The following is a 26,119-nucleotide window of genomic DNA, read 5'->3' on the forward strand; positions in this document are numbered from 1 at the left end:
GATATACCTTATTTGACTGGTAATCGCCTAGATCTCTTTGAAATTTCTTTATTTTATTTTGTTGAATTTCAACTTCCCACTTATCTAAGTCTTGTTCCAATGTTGAATCAAAATTTTTTAGGTCCTCAGTACTTAGTTTATTTTGTAATTTTTCACGTATATTTGTTCAATTTCTTTTTCAAGATTTTCTAAAGTTTTTTTGATAAAAAACCAATTAAAAGTTCTAAAAGAGTACGGGAATATCTAGAGAGGGTCTCTTCCCACTTGGAAGTAAAAGCAGTATCCTCCAGATTAAGGGTGGGAAATAGTTGAATAATATTGCCTCTAGGTATAATATCCTTTTGAAGATAATTTTCTAATGCTGCTTTGTTCCGCCACACCTTGGCTCTCTGTTTAAGAACCTCCTTAATTTTTAGCTTCAAGTCTTTTGTATCAATTGTCTCAGTGTCCACAGTGGATTTCTCACCAAATACCGTCCCCAGCTGTGAAACCCAGGCCTTATTCTAGAACAGGGATGTCAAGCTCAAATACATGGAGGACCAAAATGTAAAATGCATGCTGTAATCGCGGGCCACCCTTGATATTTAGTTTTTAAAAAGTCTAAAATTGAGGGAGCTTTTCCTTATCATAAAATACAACGATGAATCTTTTCATGTAGAAGCAAACTTAAAGAGATTGTCCCACGAAAACAGAACATTTTGAAATAAACAAATGATCACAGATGGGGCATGCTGGAATAATATAATATGTCATGTAAAAAGTAGTAAAAAGCACATGGCCCAATAGCCTAATTTAAATGTCAAAGAATAAAAAAAAGCTTGAATTAATACAGATAATAAAAAGTACCTCCCAACACAGTATGGTACCTCCGCAGTGAGTCCCTCCACAAGCATGATCCTACAGAACCCACCCCCAGCAAAGTATGGTGATCCCAACACAGTATGATGCCCCAACTGTGAACCCCACACAGCGTTCAACACAGTATAATGGATCCCACATAGTCCTCCAAGTCCGGTGAAATTACAAAAAATTGCAATCCCAAAAGTTTTTTTTACCATGTTCACTAAATGATTAAACCGACCTGCCATTATGATTCTCAAAGTCATTACAAGTTCATAGGCACCAAACATGTCTAGGTTCTTTTTTTATTTAAGTGATGAAAACAAAATCCAAACTTTGGTAAAAAAAAAAAATGGTGCCATTTTCCAAGACCTGTAGCATCTCCTTTTTTCGTGATCTGGGGCTGGGTGAGGGCTTAGTTTTTGCATGACGAGCTATCATTTTTATTGATACCATTTTAGTGCAGATATAATCTTTTCATCGCCTGTTATAGCATTGTATTGCCATGTAGCATAGGCCAAAAAAATGTAATTCTGGCATTTTTAACTTTTTTCTCGCTACGCCATTTAGCTATTGGGTTAATTCTTTTCTTTATATTGATAGATTGGGTGATTCTGAATGCGGCGATACCAAATATGTGTATGTTTGATTTTTTCATTGTTTTATTTTAAATGGGGCAAAAGGGGGGTGATTTGAACTTTTATTTTTTTCTTGCTATTTTTTAAAACATTTTTTTTTTACTTTTTGCATACTTCAGTAGTCTCCATGAGAGACTAGAAGCTGCAGTTGTCTGATAGCCTGTGCTACACACAGATCTCCTATGTGTAGCAGAAATGTGCACTTGCTATGAACGCTGACTACCGGGTGGCGCTCATAGCAAGTTAGCTATGACAACCAAAGAGGTCTGCTAGAGATCTCTGTTTGTCATGCCAACCCATTGGTTAACCCACGTTCACATGACAGGGTCACCGATGGCCCGGATTTCCAACGTGCTTCTGGTACGCCCCCGTGTTAAATGCCACTTTCAGAGATTGACAGTGGCAATTAACAGGTTAACAGCCGCAGGTGGATTGCGATTTTACCCTTGGCTGTGAGAGGCACATGTCAGCTGTTCTTAACAGCTCGCATGTGCCAGGAAAAATGTGAGCTCAGCGCCAGAGCCCACATCAAAGGGAGATATTTTGACGTGGGTATATATACAGTGGGGCAAAAAAGTATTTAGTCAGTCAGCAATAGTGCAAGTTCCACCACTTAAAAAGATGAGAGACGTCTGTAATTTACATCATAGGTAGACCTCAACTATGGGAGACAAACTGAGAAAAAAAAATCCAGAAAATCACATTGTCTGTTTTTTAAACATTTTTTTTGCATATTATGGTGGAAAATAAGTATTTGGTCAGAAACAAAATTTCATCTCAATACTTTGTAATATATCCTTTGTTGGCAATGACAGAGGTCAAACGCTTTCTGTAAGTCTTCACAAGGTTGCCACACACTGTTGTTGGTATGTTGGCCCATTCCTCCATGCAGATCTCCTCTAGAGCAGTGATGTTTTTGGCTTTTCGCTTGGCAACACGGACTTTCAACTCCCTCCAAAGGTTTTCTATAGGGTTGAGATCTGGAGACTGGCTAGGCCACTCCAGGACCTTGAAATGCTTCTTACGAAGCCACTCCTTCGTTGCCCTGGCGGTGTGCTTTGGATCATTGTCATGTTGAAAGACCCAGCCACGTTTCATCTTCAATGCCCTTGCTGATGGAAGGAGGTTTGCACTCAAAATCTCACGATACATGGCCCCATTCATTCTTTCATGTACCCGGATCAGTCGTCCTGGCCCCTTTGCAGAGAAACAGCCCCAAAGCATGATGTTTCCACCACCATGCTTTACAGTAGGTATGGTGTTTGATGGATGCAACTCAGTATTCTTTTTCCTCCAAACACGACAAGTTGTGTTTCTACCAAACAGTTCCAGTTTGGTTTCATCAGACCATAGGACATTCTCCCAAAACTCCTCTGGATCATCCAAATGCTCTCTAGCAAACTTCAGACGGGCCCGGACATGTACTGGCTTAAGCAGTGGGACACGTCTGGCACTGCAGGATCTGAGTCCATGGTGGCGTAGTGTGTAACTTATGGTAGGCCTTGTTACATTGGTCCCAGCTCTCTGCAGTTCATTCACTAGGTCCTCCCGCGTGGTTCTGGGATTTTTGCTCACCGTTCTTGTGATCATTCTGACCCCACGGGGTGGGATTTTGCGTGGAGCCCCAGATCGAGGGAGATTATCAGTGGTCTTGTATGTCTTCCATTTTCTAATTATTGCTCCCACTGTTGATTTCTTCACTCCAAGCTGGTTGGCTATTGCAGATTCAGTCTTCCCAGCCTGGTGCAGGGCTACAATTTTGTTTCTGGTGTCCTTTGACAGCTCTTTGGTCTTCACCATAGTGGAGTTTGGAGTCAGACTGTTTGAGGGTGTGCACAGGTGTCTTTTTATACTGATAACAAGTTTAAACAGGTGCCATTACTACAGGTAATGAGTGGAGGAAAGAGGAGACTCTTAAAGAAGAAGTTACAGGTTTGTGAGAGCCAGAAATCTTGATTGTTTGTTTCTGACCAAATACTTATTTTCCACCATAAAATGCAAAAAAAATGATAAAAAAACAGACAATGTGATTTTCTGGATTTTTTTTTCTCAGTTTGTCTCCCATAGTTGAGGTCTACCTATGATGTAAATTACAGACGCCTCTCATCTTTTTAAGTGGTGGAACTTGCACTATTGCTGACTGACTAAATACTTTTTTGCCCCACTGTATATACATATATATATATATATATATATCTATATATATACTAGATGGTGGCCCGATTCTAACGCATCGGGTATTCTAGAATATGCATGTCCACGTAGTATATTGCACAGCCACATAGTATATTGCCCAGTCACGTAGTATATTGCCCAGTCACGTAGTATATTGCCCAGCCATGTAGTATATTGCCCAGCCACGTAGTATATTGCCCAGCCATGTAGTATATTGCCCAGTCACATAGTATATTGCCCAGTCACGTAGTATATTGCCCAGTCACGTAGTATATTGCCCAGTCACGTAGTATATTGCCCAGTCACGAAGTATATTGCCCAGTTACGTAGTATATTACCTAGTGTCGTAGTATATTGCCCAGTCACGTAGTATATTGCCCAGCCACATAGTATATTGCCCAGCAACGTAGTATATTGCCCAGCCACTCAGTATTTTGCACAGCGACGGAGTATACAGCACAGAGCCATGTAGTATACAGACTTAAAATAAAAAATAAGCATACACTCCTGGCCCTGAAGTCCTGGCCCTGTGTGTGGTGCACGCGGCAGCTTCCGGTTCCAGGGTTGGTATGGGCGCAGGACCTGTGATGACGTCACGGTCACATGACCGTGACGTCATGGCAGGTCGTTGTCGCATACCATCCTTGCCACCGGAACCTGCCGCTTGCATGGAGCGGTCACCTGAGCGGGAAAGGCGCTGGATTGTGAGTATATGATCATTTTTTCTTTTTTTTTATTATTTTTAACATGAGATCTTTTTACTATTGAGGCTGCATAGGCAGCCTCAATAGTAAAAAAGTTGGTCACAAAGGGTTAATAGCAGCGTTAATGGAGTGCGTTACAGCACGGCATAACGCGGTCCGTTAGCGCTGCCATTAACCCTGTGTGAGGGCTGACTGGAGGGGAGTATGGAGCGGGCACTGACTGCGGGGAGGAAGGAGCGTCCATGTTGCCGCCGGACTGCGCCCGTCGCTGACTGGTCGTGGCAATGGTCGTGGGCGTTTTGCCACGACCAATCAGCGACTTGGATTCCATGACAGACAGAAGCCGCGACCAATGAATATCCGTGACAGACAGAAGGACAGACAGACAGAAAGACGGAAGTGACCCTTAGACAATTATATAGTATATTATACAAATATATATTTCGTCCAACTTTGGAAAGGGATTACTGGGCCACACAAAAAATACTCACCTCTCCTCGTTCCCTCACTGCTCTGGTTCTGGCAGCGAGTGATCTGCTGCTTTTCACTGCTCAGCACAGCAATAGTGATGTCATCACACCCCCTGCGCTGAGACATCAGACGCAGAGGGAGAATGATGGCGGTGGGAGCGTCAGCTGACGGCTCCCTCTTCCATCATTGCTTTCAACTGTATAGGCATCCAGGATGCGGGGTGAAGGGCGATGTCAAATATAATCACCCTGGGGGCCAGAATTTGGCATGTGTGTTCTAGAGGCATGGTGTTGAGCAGATGGCTCTGTGTTAACCATTATAGTCCATTAGTGTGTGCCTGATCCTGAACTGTACTGTAGTTTTGTTTCTGTTGGTTCTTTTCTCTATTGCCTATGTAATCGATGAAGATAATGGTTGTTGGACAAGTGCTGATAATTAGTTCTCCCACATCCTTTGAGTCTTGATGATTCTGATGAAAGTTGAAATCTGCAACAAATTTTGAAGCTGGTACTGTAAGCGCTTTGCATGTCCTCCATGGATGTCCACTGCTGGTGAGGACCACATGCCCCATGGTTTGAAAAGTTTAAGAACCCATATACCAACAATCCTGAATCCTAAAAGCTTGCTTAAACTAGATTTCTGAATACCCCGCGACTCTTCTTTATAAATTTTAATAGGAATAAGAGTTCATCCCAGGCTGAAATGTTTGTGTTATTAAGTCTTGGTAATAAGTGTCACCATCGTGGGTGGCACACATGGATCGTGGACACACTGCGCTGTGGGCCGAGCTTGCCCAGGAGGAGCTTAGCTAAGTGGCTACCTGGTGGTCACAGGAGCTCCTGATGGTGGAGTCATTCTTGAGCTGCAGGTAGCTGCCAGGTATCACTTCTAGGCAGTCCGCAATACCGAAGCTACTGATCCCAGGCGTCAGGTTCACTGACACGGACTGGACTCGGAGTGACAGGCAGGACTGGATTCGGAACTTGTTCAGATACTCTGATTCAGAATCACGGAACAGGGTTCATGTACTGCAGGTGTGTCTTCAAGGTTCAGGCACCGCTGGGTAGTAACAGAGACCATGAGTCCGGCTATATATCACTTAGTTGCTTAAGGCAGCAGTTATTAAAAAGTCACAGTTTTCTCTCCTGCAGATATAGCAGAGATCAGGTGTTGAACTGTGTATTACCTCACCCACACTACAGCTTTCTGTGTATGCGGTATAGTGACAGATAGCTGCTAATCAGTGCTGGGGGTGTGGTTGGACTAGGATGCACTAAGGCAGTTGTCCTGTCATGATAATCTTCTTATGATAAAACACTGATTGTATTGAAACAGCAAAACACAGCGCAGTAGGTGACACATAACTAGGATCGGGGTCTCTTGCACCTACATTAAGGTACTCTCAGATTACATTGCAGAAACCTGCTGACAGATTCCCTTCAACTTGAGTCTCATTAAATCCTCTTTAACCCCTTTCTGACATGGGACGTACTATCCCGTCGAGGTGGGGTGGGCCCCCATGACCATGGACGGGATAGTACGTCCAGCGCGATCGGCGGCGCTCACGGGGGGAGCGCCGCCGATCGCGGCCGGGTGTCAGCTGTTTATCGCAGCTGACATCCGGCACTATGTGCCAGGAGCGGTCACGGACCGCCCCCGGCACATTAACCCCTGGCACACCGCGATCAAAGATGATCGCGATGTGCCGGCGGTATAGGGAAGCTTCCCGCAGGGAGGGGGCTCCCTGCGGGCTTCCCTGAGCCCCCCGCAGCAACGCGATGTGATCGCGTTGCTGCGAGGGTCTCACCTCCCTCCCTGCTTCCTCCAGCCCCGGATCCAAGATGGCCGCGGATCCGGGTCCTGCAGGGAGGGAGGTGGCTTCACAGAGCCTGCTCAGAGCAGGCACTGTAAAGGCTGCAGCGCTGCATGTCAGATCAGTGATCTGACAGAGTGCTGTGCACACTGTCAGATCACTGATCTGTGATGTCCCCCCCTGGGACAATGTAAAAAAGTAAAAAAAAAAATTTCAAAATGTGTAAAAAAAAATAAAAAAAAATATTCCTAAATAATGAAAAAAAAAAAAAAATATTATTCCCCTAAATACATTTCTTTATCTAAATAAAAAAAAAAACAATAAAAGTACACATATTTAGTATCGCCGCGTCCGTAACGGCCCAACCTATAAAACTGGCCCACTAGGTAACCCCTTCAGTAAACACCGTAAGAAAAAAAAAAAAAAAAAACGAGGCAAAAAACAACGCTTTATTATCATACTGCCGAACAAAAAGTGGAATAACACGCGATCAAAAAGACAGATTTAAATAACCATGGTACCGCTGAAAGCGTCATCTTGTCCCGCAAAAAACGAGCTGCCATACAGCATCATCAGCAAAAAAATAAAAAAGTTATAGTCCTGAGAATAAAGCGATGCAAAAATAATTATTTTTTCTATAAAATAGTTTTTATCGTATAAAAGCGCCAAAACATAAAAAAATGATATAAATGAGGTATCGCTGTAATCGTACTGACCCGAAGAGTAAAACTGCTTTATCAATTTTACAAAACGCGGAACGGTATAAACGCCTCCCCCAAAAGAAATTCATGAATAGCTGGTTTTTGGTCATTCTGCCTCGCAAAAATCGGAATAAAAAGCGATCAAAAAATGTAACGTGCCCGAAAATGCTACGAATAAAAACGTCAACTCGTCCCGCAAAAAACAAAACCTCACATGACTCTGTGAACCAAAATATTGAAAAATTATAGCTCTCAAAATGTGGTAACGCAAAAAATATTTTTTGCAATAAAAAGCGTCATTCAGTGTGTGACGGCTGCCAATCATAAAAATCCGCTAAATAACCCGCTATAAAAGTAAATCAAACCCCCCTTCATCACCCCCTTAGTTAGGGAAAAATTAAAAAAATGTATTTATTTCCATTTTTCCATTAGGGCTAGGGTTTGGGCTAGGGCTAGGGTTAGGGTTTGGGCTAGGGTTAGGGCTAGGGTTAGGGCTAGGGCTAGGGTTAGGGCTAGGGCTAGGGTTAGGGCTAGGGTTAGGGCTAGGGTTAGGGCTATGGTTAGGGCTAGGGTTAGGGCTACAGTTTGGGTTGGGGCTAAAGTTAGGGTTGGGGCTAGGGTTAAGGCTACAGTTAGGGTTGGGGCTAAAGTTACGGTTAGGGTTTAGATTACCTATACAGTTGGGAATAGGGTTGGGATTAGGGTTAGGTGTGTGTCAGGGTTAGAGGTGTGGTTAGGGTTACTGTTGGGATTAGGGTTAGGGGTGTGTTTGGATTAGGGTTTCAGTTATAATTGGAGGGTTTCCACTGTTTAGGCACATCAGGGGCTCTCCAAACGCGACATGGCGTCCGATCTCAATTCCAGCCAATTCTGCGTTGAAAAAGTAAAACAGTGCTTCTTCCCTTCCGAGCTCTCCCGTGTGCCCAAACAGGGGTTTACCCCAACATATGGGGTATCAGCATACTCAGGACAAATTGGACAACAACTTTTGGGGTCCAATTTCTCCTGTTACCCTTGCGAAAATACAAATCTGGGGGCTAAAAAATAATTTTTGTGGGAAAAAAAAAGATTTTTTATTTTCACGGCTCTGCGTTATAAACTGTAGTGAAACACTTGGGGGTTCAAAGTTCTCACAACACATCTAGATAAGTTCCATGGGGGTCTAGTTTCCAATATGGGGTCACTTGTGGGGGATTTCTACTGTTTAGGTACATTAGGGGTTCTGCAAACGCAATGTGACGCCTGCAGACCATTCCATCTAAGTCTGCATTCCAAATGGCACTCCTTCCCTTCCGAGCCCTCCCATGCGCCCAAACGGTGGTTCCCCCCAACATATGGGGTATCAGCGTACTCAGGACAAATTGGACAACAACTTTTGGGGTCAAATTTCTCCTCTTACCCTCGGGAAAATACAAAACTGGGGGCTAAAAAATAATTTTGGGGGGAAAGATTTTTTTTTTCAATTTTCACGGCTCTGCGTTACAAACTGTAGTGAAACACTTGGGGGTTCAAAGCTCTCACAACACATCTAGATGAGTTCCTTAGGGGGTCTAGTTTCCAAAATGGTGTCACCTGTGGGGGGTTTCAATGTTTAGGCACATCAGTGGCTCTCCAAACGCAACATGGCGTCCCATCTCAATTCCTGTCAATTTTGCATTGAAAAGTCAAACAGCGCTCCTTCCCTTCCGAGCTCTCCCATCCGCCCAAACAGTGGTTTACCCCCACATATGGGGTATCAGCGTACTCAGGACAAATTGTACAACAACTTTTGTGGTCCAATTTCTTCTCTTACCCTTGGGAAAATAAAAAATTGGGGGCCGAAAGTTAATTTTTGTGAAAAAATATGATTTTTTATTTTTATGGTTCTACATTATAAACTTCTGTGAAGCACTTGGTGGGTCAAAGTGCTCACCACACATCTAGATAAGTTCCTTAAGGGGTCTACTTTCCAAAATGGTGTCACTTGTGGGGGGTTTCAATGTTTAGGCACATCAGGGGCTCTCCAAACGAAACATGGCGTCCCATCTCAATTCCAGTCAATTTTGCATTGAAAAGTCAAATGGCGCTCCTTCGCTTCCGAGCTCTGCCATGCGCCCAAACAGTGGTTTACCCCCACATGTGGGGTACTGTCGTGCTCAGGACAAATTGTACAACAATGTTTGGGGTCTATTTTCTCCTGTTACCCTTGGTAAAATTAAACAAATTGGAGCTGAATTAAATTTTTTGTGAAAAAAAGTTAAATGTTCATTTATATTTAAACATTCAAAAAATTCCTGTGAAGCACCAGAAGGGTTAATAAACTTCTTGAATATGGTTTTGAGCACCTTGAGGGGTGTAGTTTTTAGAATGGTGTCACACTTGGGTATTTTCTATCATATAGACCCCTCAAAATGACTTCAAATGAGATGTGGTCCCTAAAAAAAAATGGTGTTGTAGAAATGAGAAATTGCTGGTCAACTTTTAACCCTTATAACTCCCTAACAAAAAAAAATGTTGGTTCCAAAATTGTGCTGATGTAAAGTAGACATGTGGGAAATGTTACTTATTAAGTATTTTGTGTGACATATCTCCGTGATTTAATTGCATAAAAATTCAAAGTTGGAAAATTGCGAAATTTTCATAATTTTCGCCAAATTTCCGTTTTTTTCACAAATAAACGCAGGTACTATCAAAGAATTTTTACCATTGTCATGAAGTACAATATGTCACGAGAAAACAATGTCAGAATCACTGGGATCCGTTGAAGCGTTCCAGAGTTATAACCTCACAAAGGGACAGTGGTCAGAATTGTAAAAATTGGCCCGGTCATTAACGTGCAAACCACCCTTGGGGGTAAAGGGGTTAAGAAGCCTTTAATGTCCATTATTATAATACTTCAGTGATGTTATTTCTGTAACTAAATTGTCCATTATACCACAAAGTAATACATATAAGCATGGACTGATAAAAAAGCGCTAACCAGTGACACACTGATTATAGAGGTTTATCATATATCCTACCGCCCATTTATTGGGGAAAGCCTAACAATAATGGAGAAAGTAGTCTCTTATACTACCTGCTTCACTGTTGATTGACACAATTGGACCACTGTTTTCCCAAAAGGTGGAATCTAAGGTGCAGATTCGTATCTATTAGTTATGTAACCTACAGATATACAGATGGACCTATGCATTTAGCCAAAAGTATACTTTGGTAGTTTTTCCCAACACATGCTTTACCATTCTTATAGGTCTCCTCTTTCTGCTTGGTTTGTGTCTAAATGTTTTTTTTTTATCTGTATAGGAAAGTGCAGTAGACTGGGATATCCTATACACAGGGCCACCACAAATATGTATATTGTGCTGTATGATATAAGGGTTTTTTTTTATCATGGGTTTCTACAGTGGACCGATACCCAGGCATCCATCCTGACTTTGGTCCTATCGGGTATAAACCTACAAAGCCATCCATAATCTCTCTCCTTCATACATCTCCAATCTAATCTCCTAATACCTTCCCTCACGTAATCTCCGGTCCTCCCAAGACCTCCTTCTCTCCTCCACACTTATTCGTTCCTCACCCAAACGCCTCTAAGACTTCTCCCGAATATCCCCCATCCTCTGGAATTCTGTGCCCCAACACACTGACTATCCACCAACATTTGGATCCTTCAGATGGAACCTGAAAATCCATCTATTCAAGAAAGCTTACAGTCTGTAATGACCTCACGGCCTCCTCAACACCATCGGAGCTTCTGCAACCCCCCCCCCAAACTACTGTCTCCTTCCCCACCATCCTGTAGAATGTAAACCCGCAAGGGCAGGGTCCTCGCCCCTCTGTACCAGGTGTGTTTGGTAATTGTATAGAAGAGACTGAGAGTCTTAGAGATTTTCTGTTTTCCGCTCCAATCTCTGCAGATCCTATTTAGCATTCTGAACCCGCAGAGTTGAACACAAGGTCATTTTTCAATACTTTACAAAAGTCTTTCTATAAAAGTCTCTCTACTTTATCAGGAAAGAAAAATCAGTTGTCTGAACTGAAATAAAAAAAAGTAGTTAGAGCAGATTTCCACCGAATATAATTTAAAAAAAATCACTAGTAAATAGAAATGACCAAGATGTCTCCCTTCAAAACAATTCAATCCATTGGTATATCCAACAGCAGAGATGAGTGCTACTGCCACCATGACAAGTCCACAGGCTGGGCTTCTATGAAACTGCCCAGTTCATACACCATAGTGCCCCCTCCGCCTTACATACACAGGAGATTTTCTCACCTCCCGGTCTAAATCCACAGTCATTAATATGGAGTTGGTCCCTTAGCAGATTACCAGCTTCCAATCTTCTTGAAAAGATTTTTACAAGATTTTGGAGAGGTCTTTGTGGATTTTTGCTAATTTATCTAGAAAAGCATTTGTGATGTCAGACATTAATGTTACGATTGGATGAGGGGGCCAGGCTCACACTCTCTGTTCTTGTTCATCCCAAAGGTGTTGGATGAGATGGATCCCCGGGCTCTGTGAAGCCAGTCAAGGTCTTCCTCACCAAACTCCCCCCAACCATGTCTTTATGGCCCTTGTGCACTGGGCACAATCATGAAAAGGAACTTCCTCAAACTGCTGCCACAAAGTTCGAAGATACAATTGTCTAAAATGCCTTGCAATACTGAAGTATTAAGATTTCTCTTCTCTGGAACTAAGGGGCCTAAATCAACCCCTCCAAAATAAACAGTAGCCCTCCTCCACCAATCTTTACAGCTGGCACCAGGTGGGCAACGTTCTCCTAGCATTTACCAAACCAAGACTAATCTATCAAATGCCAAATGTGTCCATCACTCAACAAAACACATTTCCAAAGCTCCAGAGTCAAGTGGTGTTGGTTTTACACCACTCTATTTGATGCTTGGCATTGTGCTTGGAAATGTAAGGCTGCATGCAGTGGTTCGGCCATGGAATTCCATGCCATGAACCTTCACAAATGGTGCACAAATTTTGTGGAACTCTGCAGTCCCCTCTCTGTACCTTTACGTAGCCCCCTATTTCATGGATGAGTTGTTGCGGTTCCTAAATACTTCCCCTTTCTAATTTTTTACTTCCCTTTTCTTTTTTTTTTTTTTAACAAAAACAATGTTTACTAAGTACCCTATGTTATTTATACTCACTATTGCTTTTTACTTACAGAAGGGTATATGTTAATTTTGTTTCTATTTCTATTTTATCTGTTTAATGGCCAGTGTGAACACGTTCCTACACATTGCATGTATACCTTTTTATACTCCAGTTCATTTCGTTTGGTTTAACTTTGGCAAAGGGCTTGAATTAAAACCCTAAATTCAATGATTAACAGGTGTGTCCCAATAATTTTATCTATATTGGGTAATGAGGAATATTTACCATTGAACAGTTGGGGAGCTCGGGTAACATTCCCATACTGGGTTTCACCGTAGAACAATTTAAAAAAAGCTAAACTAAAGTGTTAGCATCCTGACGGAAGAAGACGTCTCAGGGACGCACATACTTTAAATCTTGTCCCATTTTTACTCGAGAATACCCTGCAAAATACCCATAAATGACAAGTTAAGAAAGCAGACCAGCATTTATATTTTGGCCCAATCACTCAGATACTGCTGGAATAATCTTTAAAGAGTTTCCTGGGCCATTTTTGAGAAGACTTTGATTTATATTATGGGCCCAATTCATCAAGACCAGCATTGTCAATACTGGTCTTGATGATGAGATGTGCGGGAGTCAGATACTCCTGATATATGCCTCTTCATGTATGAGGAGCGTTGGGCGAGTGTCGTGCACCTCTGTGTGCGCCTCGCCACAAATCCTACTCCAGTCCCTGCTGTAGTGAGATATGTGGTATAGCGAACCCCGCCGCTTGTCATGAATGTGAAGTGCGGTCGCCAGATAACCCCGTTCAGCTCCGCCCACTTTGTCGAAGCTGGGTGAAAATGGCATGAGAACGCCAGATGTTGCATAGTTTAAGCATAGATGCCAATTGTGTGATCTTTCAAAGCTTTTTACTCCAAAATACTGGCATAAAAAATTTGATAAATCGGCCCTGTAATTTTACTTTTTCTTGGTTGGCAGATAATTTTTCATTTATTTCTGGAGCCATCAAATGTTTTTTCTACAAGCCAGGCATGTTACTCTCTGCAAGAAGCAACGTTACCCCTTAGACCCCAGTCAGAGGCCTCTCATACAGCCTAATCAGATATCGTGCCTTGTACTGAGGATCCGCAACACCCCGACACGTGTCTGCAAATTGAGATTCTGGTTTGGCTTTTATCCTTGGTCATATGGAAGGCTCATTAAAGGGTGAATATTAACTTTTTGGATATTTACTTTAAATAGGTGGCGCTATAGAGTTCAAGTTCTCTTTTTCACTAAAGTGTGAACTTGCATCAGCTTCGGACTGGCCTACCAAAGATCCAGAGAACTCTCTAGTGGGCCCAGGCTCTGACATCTGCTGGCATACAGGGCCAGCAGTTGCCTAGGGCCCCCGCTGCTCCTGGAGCCCCCAGCCAGTGGTGTGTCGCTAATAACGGCACACCATGCAGCTGCTATGGGGGCCCCCAGTGCCAGCGGAGCAGCAGCGGGTGACAGGAGGCAGGAGCCAGCTGCTGCAGCTAAAGCCTGTCCTCGCTGCTAAAGAGAAATGAATATTCACTCTTCCCCACACCCCCATGGGCATGGAGAGGGGTGAATATTAGTTTCACTGTAATAGCGGGCAGTGTTAGCTGCAACAGTCGGCTAACACTGCCTGCTATCAGGGCCGGCAGACTAGGGCCACCTCTCCCCCAGGGGCCCCCAGTCCACACGGCCGCTATGGAGCAGTAAGTCAGGGGGGCCTGGCGCCAGCCCTCTCCCCCCCCAGCAGTGCGTGCCGTATTCAACTGTATCGGCATCATAGATACTGAGTTGAAAGCAATAATGGAGGAGAGAGCGTCAGACGACACTCACTCTCCCATCATTCCCTTCTGCCGCTGACACAGCTGATGCACGATGATGTCACTTCATCACGCACCCGTTGTGTGTGCACCGGGCAGAGCCGGAATCAGCGTGGGAGCAAGGAGGAGAGGAGAGGAGAGGAGAGTATTGTGTTTGTTTTTTTTAAATATATATCAGTGACTCCTGATTGCATTATACCCTATGAGGGAGCAGCAACCCTCTTATAGTCTTGTGTCCATATGTACCTCCACCTAGTCCTGAAACCCTCTTATAGTCCTGTGTCCATATGTACCTCCACCTAGTCCTGAAACCCTCTTATAGTCATGTGTCCATATGTAACCTCACATAGTCCTGCAATCCCACATATGTACCCCCACCCAGTCCTGTAACCTTCAGATCTACCTTTCATACAGCCCTGAAACACCGCATATGTACCCCCAACATAGTCTTATGACACTCATATAGCCCTGCAACCCCATATACACCCCCATATGTACTCCCACCCCGCATATGTACCCCCACCTAGTCCTGAAACCCTCATATGTACCCCAACGTAGTCCTGCAACCCCCATAGTCCTGCAACCCCGCATATGTACCCCCATCTAGTCCTGAAACCCTCTTATAGTCCTGTGTCCATATGTACCCCCACCTAGTCCTGTAACCTTCATATATCCCTGCAACCCCATATATATAGTTACATAGTTACATAGTTATTAAGGTTGAAGGAAGACTATATGTCCATCTAGTTCAACCCATAGCCTAACCTAACATGCCCTAACATGTTGATCCAGAGGAAGGCAAAAAAAACCCATGTGGCAAAGAGTAAGCTCCACATTGGGGAAAAAAATTCCTTCCCGACTCCACATACGGCAATCAGACTAGTTCCCTGGATCAACGCCCTATCAAGGAATCTAGTGTATATACCCTGTAACATTATACTTTTCCAGAAATGTATCCAGTCCCCTCTTAAATTTAAGTAATGAATCACTCATTACAACATCATACGGCAGAGAGTTCCATAGTCTCACTGCTCTTACAGTAAAGAATCCGCGTCTGTTATTATGCTTAAACCTTTTTTCCTCCAACCGCAGAGGATGCTCCCTTGTCCCTGTTTCAGGTCTATGATTAAAAAGATCATCAGAAAGGTCTTTGTACTGTCCCCCCATATATTTATACATTAAAATAAGATCACCCCTTAGTCTTCGCTTTTCCAAACTAAATAGCCCCAAGTGTAATAACCTATCTTGGTATTGCAGACCCCCCAGTCCTCTAATAACCTTGGTCGCTCTTCTCTGCACTCGCTCCAGTTCAGCTATGTCTTTCTTATACACCGGAGACCAGAACTGTGCACAGTATTCTAAGTGTGGTCGAACTAGTGACTTGTATAGAGGTAAAATTATGTTCTCCTCATGAGCATCTATGCCTCTTTTAATGCATCCCATTATTTTATTTGCCTTTGTAGCCGCTGCCTGACACTGGCCACTGAATTTAAGTTTGTCATCCACCCATACACCCAGGTCTTTTTCATTGACGGTTTTGCCCAGAGTTTTAGAATTAAGCACATAATTATACATCTTATTACTTCTACCCAAGTGCATGACCTTACATTTATCCCCATTAAAGCTCATTTGCCATTTATCAGCCCAAGCTTCTAGTTTACATAAATCATCCTGTAATATAAAATTGTCCTCCTCTGTATTGATTACCCTGCAGAGTTTAGTGTCATCTGCAAATATTGAAATTCTACTCTGAATGCCCCCTACAAGGTCATTAATAAATATGTTAAAAAGTAGAGGGCCCAATACTGACCCCTGTGGTACCCCACTGCTAACCGCTACCCAGTCCGAGTGTGCTCCATTAATAACCACCCTTTGTGTACCCCCATAGCCCTGAAACCCCGCATATGTAACTCCACCTAGTCCTGTAACCTTCATACAGCCCTGAAACCTCATATATACCCCCATAGTCCTGCAACCCAGCATATGTACCAGCATATGCAACCCCATATATACCCCCATAGTCCTGCAACCCTGAACGTTACTACTCTATCAGGGACCATGACCAGTGGTCATCCCACCTAGTCCTGAAACCCTCTTATAGTCCTGCCTCCATATGTAACCTCACATAATCCTGCAACCCTGCATATGTACCCCCACTTAGTCCTGTAACCTTCATACAGCCCTGCAACCCCATATATACCCCCATAGTCCTGCAACACCACATATGTACCCCCAACATAGTCCTACGACCCTCATATGTACCCCACATATAGCCCTGCAACCCCATATACACCCCCATATGTAACCCTGCATATGTACTCCCACACAGTCCTGCAACCCTGCATATGTACCCCCACCTAGTCCTGAAACCCTCTTATAGTCCTGTGTCCATATGTAACCTCACATAGTCAGGCAAACCCCATATGTACCCCAAACCTGCATATGTACCCTTACATAGTTCTGTAAACCTGCATACGTACCCACATCTAGTCCCACATCATGGGTTTTTTCAACACTCTGGACTCCTCAGTGGGCAGGGATTTGTCATACATTAATTAATAATGTCTTCATGTTGGTAGGCTGTTGCTCTACCACTGAGCCACAGCTTATAATGAATGCCAGGACAGAATTTGGTCATTTTGACCTCTATTGCAGGCACTGAACCCAGTAACACAATATACATATCCATAGAGATACATTGGATATATAACAATGTATTTCTATGGTCCCGGTGAAGAAAAAAATACATTTTTTTCCCTACAAAAGTAGTAAAAATAATAATAATGCCCAATTATAATTTTATATGTGCTTGTCTTTCTGGACTTCACTAGGACTTCAACTCACATCTCCAGATTCATAGGCTGTTGCTCTACCACTGAGCCACAGCTGATGATGAAAGTATGGAGAGAATTTGGTCATCTTGACCTATATCGCAGGCAATGAACACAGTAACACAATATACATATTCATAGAGATACATTGGATATATAATAATGTATTTCTATGGTCCCTGTATACCGAGGTGAAGAAAAATATTTTTTTCTCTATAAAAGTAGTAAAAATAATAATGACCAATTATGATTTTATTAATTTTCCCTCCTGCATTATGGACTCCATTAAGACTTGAACGCAAATCTCCACATTCATAGGCTGTTGCCCTGGCAATGAGCCACAGTTATGATGACAGCCAGGAGAGAATTTGGTCATCTTGACCTGTATTGAAAGCACTGAATCCAGTAACACGATATACATATCTATAGAGATACATTGGATATAGAACAATGTATTTCTATGGTCCCTCTATACTGAGGTCCGCCTGGCTCCTTTTCAAAGTCTGCTTCTTCCTTCACCCTCCCTTGTTAAGGACTCATCTGAACCCATGCAGATCGGCCATTTTTCCCTTGCTAGACAGCGACTGAGGGATCGACGTGCTAAAGGCCTGTGCCTGTGTTGTGGAGACATGGGCCACTCCATTCGAGTCTGTCCGGTAAAGCCGGAGAAGCTCCGGCATCTAGGGTTCGTAGGAGAGGGCTCCCTAGATGGAAAAGACATCTCCCTACCCCTGACCCTTACTGTGGCCATGATAACCGGTGAATCCCAGTTTGTTGAGTTGGTGTATTTGGATTCCGGGGCAGCCGGAAATTTTATCCTCCAGGCTGCAGTGTATCAGTTCCAAATCCCAGTTCATCCACTCAAGAACCCCCTAGCCATAACATTTCTTGATGAGAGAACTCTTTGGGAGATGGTTCATCTGGCTACTGAGCCGCTTCAGGTCCGAATTTACCCTCTGTCCCCAGCTGTGACTCAAGCTATGTCGGACTACATTCAGGAGAATTTGGCCAGGAGGTTCATTCAGAAATCCTCCTCTCCTGCTCAGGCTGTGTTTTTCTTCATTAAGAAGAAGGATGGATCACTCTGACCCTGTATTGACTATCGAGGTCTCAACCAGATCACAGTGAAAAATAAATACCCTATCGCACTGATTCCTGAGTTGTCCGACTGATTAAGAGGTGCCAGGATCTTCACCAAACTAGACTTAAGAGGCGCCTACAATCTAATCCGCAATTGCTGGGGAGACAAATGGAAGATGGCTTTCAACACCAGGAACGGACATTATGAATACCGAGTGATGTCCTTCGGACTCAGTAATGCACCGGCATTTTTTCAAGAATTCGTCAACGTCATCTTCTGGGACCTGCTTTATTCCTGCATTGTCGTGTATTTGGACGATATTTTGGTATTTTCTCTGGATCTGGCCTCCACAGATGAGCAGTTCGGCAGGTTCTTCAGCATCTGAGGGGTAATCACCTCTACGCCAAGTTTGAGAAATGCATTTTTGAACAGTCCTTTTTTCCCTTCTTGGGTTACATTATCTCAGATACCGGACTCAGGATGGATCCTGGGAAAGTGTTTTCCATCCTTAAATGGCTGCTGCCCGTGGAATTCAAAGCAATTCAGCGATTCCTTTGTTTTGCTAAATATTATTAGCAATTCATTCCTCACTTCTGACCGCTCCCATCTCTGATATCACCCGAAAGGGAGCCGATCTGAAGAATTGGTCCTCCGAGGCTGAAGAGGCCTTCCGCTCTCTTAAACGGTCGTTCTCCACCGCTCCCATTCTGCATCACCCTGATTTGAACAAACAGTTCTTCCTAGAGATGGATGCATCCCCATTAGGGGCTGGAGCTGTGCTCACCCAGAAGTCATCCTCGGGTCACCGCGTGTCCTGCGGTTTCTTCTCTAAGGCCTTCTCCACTCCTGAACATTACTACTCTATCAGGGACCGAGAGTTACTCGAAATTAAGATGGCTCTGGAGGAGTGGCGATACCTGCTGGAGGGTGCAGTCTATCCAGTGGTCATCTACACGGACCATAAGTACCTGGCGTATCTCCGGTCTGCCCAGATACTTAATCCACGCCAAGCTAGGTGGTCTTTGTTTCTTGCCCGCTTTAACTTTATTTTACATTTCAGGTCCTGTGACAAGAATGTCAGAGCCGATGCCCTCTCTCGCTCTTTTCTGTCCAAGGATCAAGAGGAGGATCCGCAATTTATCATTGAACCATCCAAGATGGTCACTGTCGCTCCAGTCAGTCTGTCACAAATTCCCACAGGGAAGACTCTTGTGGCTGAATCTGAGAAGGAGCGAGTTTTGTCTTGGGGCCACTTGTCCAAGGTCGCTGGTCACGCGGGACAAAAGGAAGACTTCAGACGACTTCATGCCGTTACCCGTACCATCTGGTCCATGGCAGCACATACCTATGGACTTCACTACGGATTTGCCAGTATCCGAGGGTTCCACTGTCATCTGGGTAGTCGTGGATCACTTCTCCAAAATGGCACACTATGCCCTGTTGTCTGCTCTTCCGACCACTCCTGAAGTGACTGACAGCTTCATCAAACATATTTTCCACCTGAACGGATTTCCTTGTCACATTGTGTCCGATCGAGGTTCGCAGTTCGTTTTATCGGGCCTTTCGAGGTGTTGAAGCGGATCAACGAGGTCTCCTGTAAATTGAAGCTGCCTCTTTCTTTACAGATTCCAAATTCCTTCCACAGTGCCTGCTGCACTCTGATACAAACACTGTCTGCTGCACTCTGATGTGAACTCTGTCTGCTGCACTCTGATGCGAACTCTGTCTGCTGCACTCTGATGTGAACTCTGTCTGCTGCACTCTGATGTGAACTCTGTCTGCTGCACTCTGATGTGAATTCTGTCTGCTGCACTCTAAATCAAAATCTGCCAGATGCTCTCTCCAGTCTGTTCTCTGGGTCCAGCTGCTGCGTGTCCATTGGTCTGTCCTGGAGTGGCACCTGGCGTTCATCGGGAGCCAAGGCTAACCTCACCATCAGAGGCTCTAGTGAAAAGTCAGGAGTTTGCTTAGTCACGCCCCTCCAGGCTCTCCACGTTCCGTGGCACAGTGGTTCCACAAACCACGTCTGTGACAGATACTGATTTTTAGGGTTGATACATCCAGTAGGGGGCACTCACTAGAGTTCCTGTCATCTTCCACACTGAAGGGGCTATCTGCATATTGCTTTTTAGGATATGAAATAGACACAGTAGAGGTTTTCAAGTTTCCTGTTTGAGGTGCAAAGAAAGTTACGTTAAAGCACATGCCGTCTCCTCACCAGCTTTGGTATTACTTGCAGAGTCCTGTCTGGAGACAAAGCTATTCTTAGGAGGTTGTCACTTTCTACAAAAGATGTTCTTCATTTCACTAGGATCACAAAGCAATTGAGTTGAGATTTGTTAGCCTCATATGCCTTCTTAAAAAGTTACAACAGCAGAACCTTATGCCAAAAACTTGATATGACCAATGGAGATTTAGAAATATACACAAGTGTTGGCGATGGGAAGAGTGGCAGGAGGAATGGCGCATCTCAAGCATTGGAAAAAGTTTGGGGATAAAGTGATGACTGACAAGTGCACAAGTTTTTTTCTGTACTGAAAAGACTGATGTCGTTTAGGTGGCCAACAACGTTTCTCCAGTTCCTTGTTGGTTTTCCTTCTTGTCAGGCTTCTGGTTCTCCAGTGTCTGCAAACAACTTGTGTTTTAGCCAAATTGAAAAAGATTGAAAATGGAAGTTGCTATGAAACGACTATTTGTGTCATAATGTTGTTGGAAATGTTACTGGAGGCGATGGGTATGTTGTGTCTATCATCTTTTCATGATCACCTTTTCTATATAGCATTTTCATTTTGCTTTTTCCAAAGATGTTAGAATTGGGAAAATGAGGACACTGAAATACACTACTATTTCATGGTATGGTGACTCTCGCTATGAAGAGGTCCAAAACTGACTAACATTGCAGTGCTCTGGGATGGAATTTTGAATGGTTGCTCTGTTGTGAGAATATCCTCTTGTCAGGGTAGAAGTTGGGTCCTGCTTATTTTGTGCTAGCGGTTCCTCTTTGATAAGGCTACAATTTTCGGCTCTGTGACTGCACCGGATCAGTTGAGATGTATCATGTGCTCATGTCAAATCTGGGAGGCAACACTAGTAGATTCATTGGGATGTTGGAAGGGTTCATCATACGGATTGGGAGTTAGAGAGTAATGCACTTCTGCCATCGTCTTACTCTAGATTTGGTAGTTTTTTTTAATTTTGTGGCTCTTTATCATAGGTAATCATCTTTTCTTGTGGCTCATAGGAAACTCAGAGAGCATTGCATATGTGGTTATTATCATGTATAGGGGCAATGTGGCACCACCAAACCAGGGTCAGACTGGCCCACCGGGGAACCGAGGGGGGCTACATTATATTCCATGAGGGGGGCTGCATTATATTCCATGAGGGGGCTACTTTATATTCTATGAGGGGGCTACCCCAACGCCTGCTACATAATTATGATGTGTACTACCTTATACTATACTCTGATATTAGCGTGTTTTACCATACAGTTGGTGGTCTTGTATTTATTTCTATGTAGCTATATAGTAGATAAAGGTACAAAATAGCAATCTATTAGCTGAGATATAAGACCTGTCCAGAGATCAAACGAAAAATCAGTGGACTGCTTCTTTAATCGTTTTGCTTCAGATTTGGCAATAATAGCTTTATGCTAATGTTTTTATTTTTGGGGGCAGAGAGTTTTTATTTATTTTTTTATTATAATGTCATTGTAAAAATGAGCCAAAAGTAATGATTGCAAGTTTTCCCACCATCTTGGTTCATTGTCTGCCATGGTATTACCTAGGCTCACATGTGACTAAATATTGACATCTTGCTCCAGCCTAAGGCCGGGGTCACACTAGAGAGAAATACGGACGTATGAGAGGTGCAAAAACAATGCATTACACTCGGACCAATGTTTCTCTATGGGGCAGCTCCCATCAGCCGTATATTTCTTGGCTGTATTTTACGGGCTGAGAAAATCGCAGCATGCTGCGATTGTCAGCGTATTCTGAGAAGAATACGCCAATGCAAGTCTATGGGGACGAGAAAAATACAGATTACACACGGACCATCAGTGTGACTTGCGAGAAATACGCAGCGCTGTTCTATAGAAAAGTCGGCAATTCAGTGCGGTGTACAGTAAAATCACACTGACAGGTTAGAATAGAACAGATAAATAATAATAATAATAATAATTTTTATTTATATAGCGCCAACATATTCCGCAGCGCTTTACAAATTATAGAGGGGACTTGTACATACAATAGACATTACAGCATAACAGAAGTACAGTTCAAAACAGATATCAAGAGGAGTGAGGGCCCTGCTCGTAAGCTTACAAACTATGAGGAAAAGGGGAGACACGAGAGGTGGATGGTAACAATTGCTATAGTTATTCGGACCAGCCATAGTGTAAGGCTTGGGTGTTCATGTAAAGCTGCATGAACCAGTTAATTAATTTTTTTTTTTTTTTTTTTTTTTTTTTTAATATAGGCCACACAGGGATCGTTAGGTTAATGCATTGAGGCGGTAGGCCAGTCTGAACAAATGAGTTTTTAGGGCACGCTTAAAACTGTGGGGATTGGGGATTAATCGTATTATCCTAGGTAGTGCATTCCAAAGAATCGGCGCAGCACGTGTAAAGTCTTGGAGACGGGAGTGGGAGGTTCTGATTATTGAGGATGCTAACCTGAGGTCATCAGCGGAGCGGAGGGCACGGGTAGGGTGGTAGACTGAGACCAGAGAGGAGATAAAATAAATGTCTACACATAGAATAGAGATATATATATATCATTGACATACACACATATATATATACTAGCTATTGAACCCGTTCTACGCCCGGGTGGCTAGCATCTATATTGGTATATGGTCTCCATCCTGGTATGTGCTGCTCCATCCTGCGTCCCCATCCTGACATGTGCTGCACCCATCCTGCACCCCCATTCTGACATGTGCTGCTCCCATCCTGCGCCCCCATTCTGACATGTGCTGCTCCATCCTGCGTCCCCATCCTGTCATGTGCTGCACCCATCCTGCACCCCAATTCTGACATGTGCTGCTCCCATCCTGCACCCCCATTCTGACATGTGCTGCTCCATCCTGCGTCCCCATCCTGTCATGTGCTACACCCATCCTGCACCCCCATTCTGACATGTGCTGCTCCCATCCTGCACCCCCATTCTGACATGTGCTACACCCATCCTGCGCCCCCATTCTGCCATGTGTTGCACCCATCTTGCGCCCCCATTCTGTCATGTGCTGCTTCCATCCTGCGCCCCCATTGTGACATGTGCTGCTCCCATCCTGCGCCCCCATTCTGACATGTGCTGCTTCCATCCTGCGCCCCCATTGTGACATGTGCTGCTTCCATCCTGCGCCCCCATTGTGACATGTGCTGCTCCCATCCTGCGCCTCCATTCTGACATGTTCTGCTCCCATCTTGCGCCCCCATTCTGTCATGTGTTGCACCCATCCTGCGCCCCCATTCTGTCATGTGCTGCTCCCATCCTGCGCCCCCATTGTGACATGTGCTGCACCCATCCTGCGCCTCCATTCTGACATGTTCTGCACCCATCCTGCGCCTCCATTCTGTCATTTGCTGCTCCCATCCTGTCATGTGCTGCTCCCATCCTGTGCCCCCGTTCTGTCATGTGCTGCTGCCATCCTGCGCCCCCGTTCTGTCATGTGCTGCTGCCATCCTGCGCCCATTCTGTCATGTGCTGCTCCCATTCTGCACCCCCGTTCTGTCATGTGCTGCTCCCATCCTGCGCCACCATTGTATTATATGCCCCCCATAAGATGCTCCATTATATAAGCCCCGTATGCTGCTGCCATATATATAAAAAAAAAATACCATACTCACCTATCGTCGCTGGGCGCCGAGTGCTGGGGGCCTGAGCAGGCGGGGACACCGGCGCGCTGTGGGGGTCAGGTGCCGGTATCACCACTAGCTCAGGCCCCCAGCACTTGCTATACTCACCTGTCTGTCCCGTTCCAACTGAAGATCCTCATTCTCCTGTAAAAATGAAAATAAAAAAGCAACAATATCCCATACCTGCCCGCCGTACCGTCATGTCCACGATGTAAATCCATCTGAAGTGGTTAAATAAAGTTACAACCAGTAGCCTGCTAATGCAGCCGCTCCCAGCTGTAAAAGAATGGGGAATGAATGAAATGAAGGTAACGTAGCTTCGGCGACTTGCGGTGCCGTCACCGAAGCTGCGCCCCCTGGTGGCATAAACTCATTTGAACTGTAGCATGAGGAAATATTCAGAAAAGTTCCCACGCTACAGTTCATATGAGTTTATGCCACCAGGGGGCACAGCTTCGGTGACGGCACCGCAAGTCGCCGAAGCTATGTTACCTTCATTTCATTCATTCCCCAGTGACAATAAAGAATAATAAAGCCCTATGTGCTTATTTATTTCATTAAAATACTTTATTCTTATTGTGTGTGCATTTTTAACCCTTTACTAATATTGGATTAATAATGGATAGGTGTCTTATTGACACTTCTCCATTATTAACCAGGCTTAATGTCACCTTACTATAGCAAGGTGACATTAACCCCTTATTACCCCATATCCCACCAGTACAGGGGAGTGGGAAGAGAGAGGCTAAGTGCCAGAACAGGCGCATCTTACAGATGTGCCTTTTCTGGGGTGGCTGGGGGCAGATGTTTTTAGCCGGGAGGGCCAATAATCATGGACCCTCTCCAGGCTATTAATATCTGCCCTCAGTCACTGGCTTTCCCCCTCTGGCGGAGAAAATTGTGCGGGAGCACACGCCAGTTTTTTTTGTGATTTAACCATTTCTATTAACACTTAGAATTCCAAAATTTTGCACACACAAACTACATTATTAGTGAGGAATATGTAAAAATATAACAGATATGAAATGGTTTACTGTATGTAAACCATGTCTCATATCCTGTGGGGTTTGGGAAGGAGATAGCAAAAGTCGGCAATTGAATTACCGACCTTTCTGCTATCTAGCGCTGTATGAAGTATAAATAAATATATATATATATATATATATACACATATATATATATGTGTGTGTGTCTTACTGAAATTTATATATATATATATATATATATATATATATATATATATATATATAGGGGCTGTATATATGTTTCCCGAATATTTGAGCCCATGGATCCATTATAAGTCCATTTTGCAAGCTAGCGAGAAAATCTTGCCGTATGGATGCCATACGGATGACACACGGATACTTTTTGGAGAAAAAAATCGTATCCTTGCATTGAATACGGATCACTGTTCAGAAACTTTTCTGCGTATCTTGGCAGTAAAAAACGGACCGTATTTTTATACAGTATGTTAGGTCTGACCCCGGCCTAATATTGATTAAGGCCGGAGTCACACATGCAAGAAACACGTCCGTGTCTCGCATGGGAAAACCAAGCTCTGGCGCCGGCACTTGGGAGCGGAGCATGCGGCTCCATGTGTTGCTATGCGGCCGTACGCTCCGCTCTGGAGTGCCGGCGCCAGAGCTTGGTTTTCACATGCGAGACACGGACGTGTTTCTCGCATGTGTGACTCTGGCCTAATAGAGATTGGAGAATCAATTGGCAGCAGCTCTGGTTTATCGACCAGGTGAGTAATCTGTGACCGATGGACACGAGACCTGCCAATCTCCTTACCTCTTGGCATTCTCGATTCTTCTTTTTATTAGCTGGGCTGACCTGAAGTCATCATGACATATCCTTCCCAGATGACTGTTCACAGATTAGGCATGAATCCAGTTAGGCCCATTTGCCATGACTCACCTGCAGGACTATGGCTGGTACAGAGAAGATCATGGCTTCATTAAACACAGGATTCCTATCATCTCTTTTCACGGCCGTCTTTTTCTTGCTGATTTTTCTTCCATCTTGAAGTAGGTAGACTTTTACAAATGGGTCTGTGAAATCAATGAAAC

The 26,119-nt window shown here is 44.0% G+C and overlaps 1 protein-coding gene across 1 annotated transcript in view; it reads right to left on the minus strand.

The window, feature by feature from the left end:
• The window catches only part of SYT12 (synaptotagmin 12), a 253,619-nt gene that overhangs the window by 9,009 nt on the left and 218,491 nt on the right, over positions 1-26,119 (minus strand). Inside the window, exon 7 of the mRNA XM_069740532.1 lies at positions 25,968-26,101. Coding sequence (XP_069596633.1) covers positions 25,968-26,101 — 134 coding nt within the window. The remainder of the gene's footprint in view (positions 1-25,967; positions 26,102-26,119) is intronic.

Source organism: Ranitomeya imitator, chromosome 9 (assembly GCF_032444005.1).
Source record: "Ranitomeya imitator isolate aRanImi1 chromosome 9, aRanImi1.pri, whole genome shotgun sequence".
In the NCBI taxonomy this organism is placed as follows: Eukaryota; Metazoa; Chordata; class Amphibia; order Anura; family Dendrobatidae; genus Ranitomeya; species Ranitomeya imitator.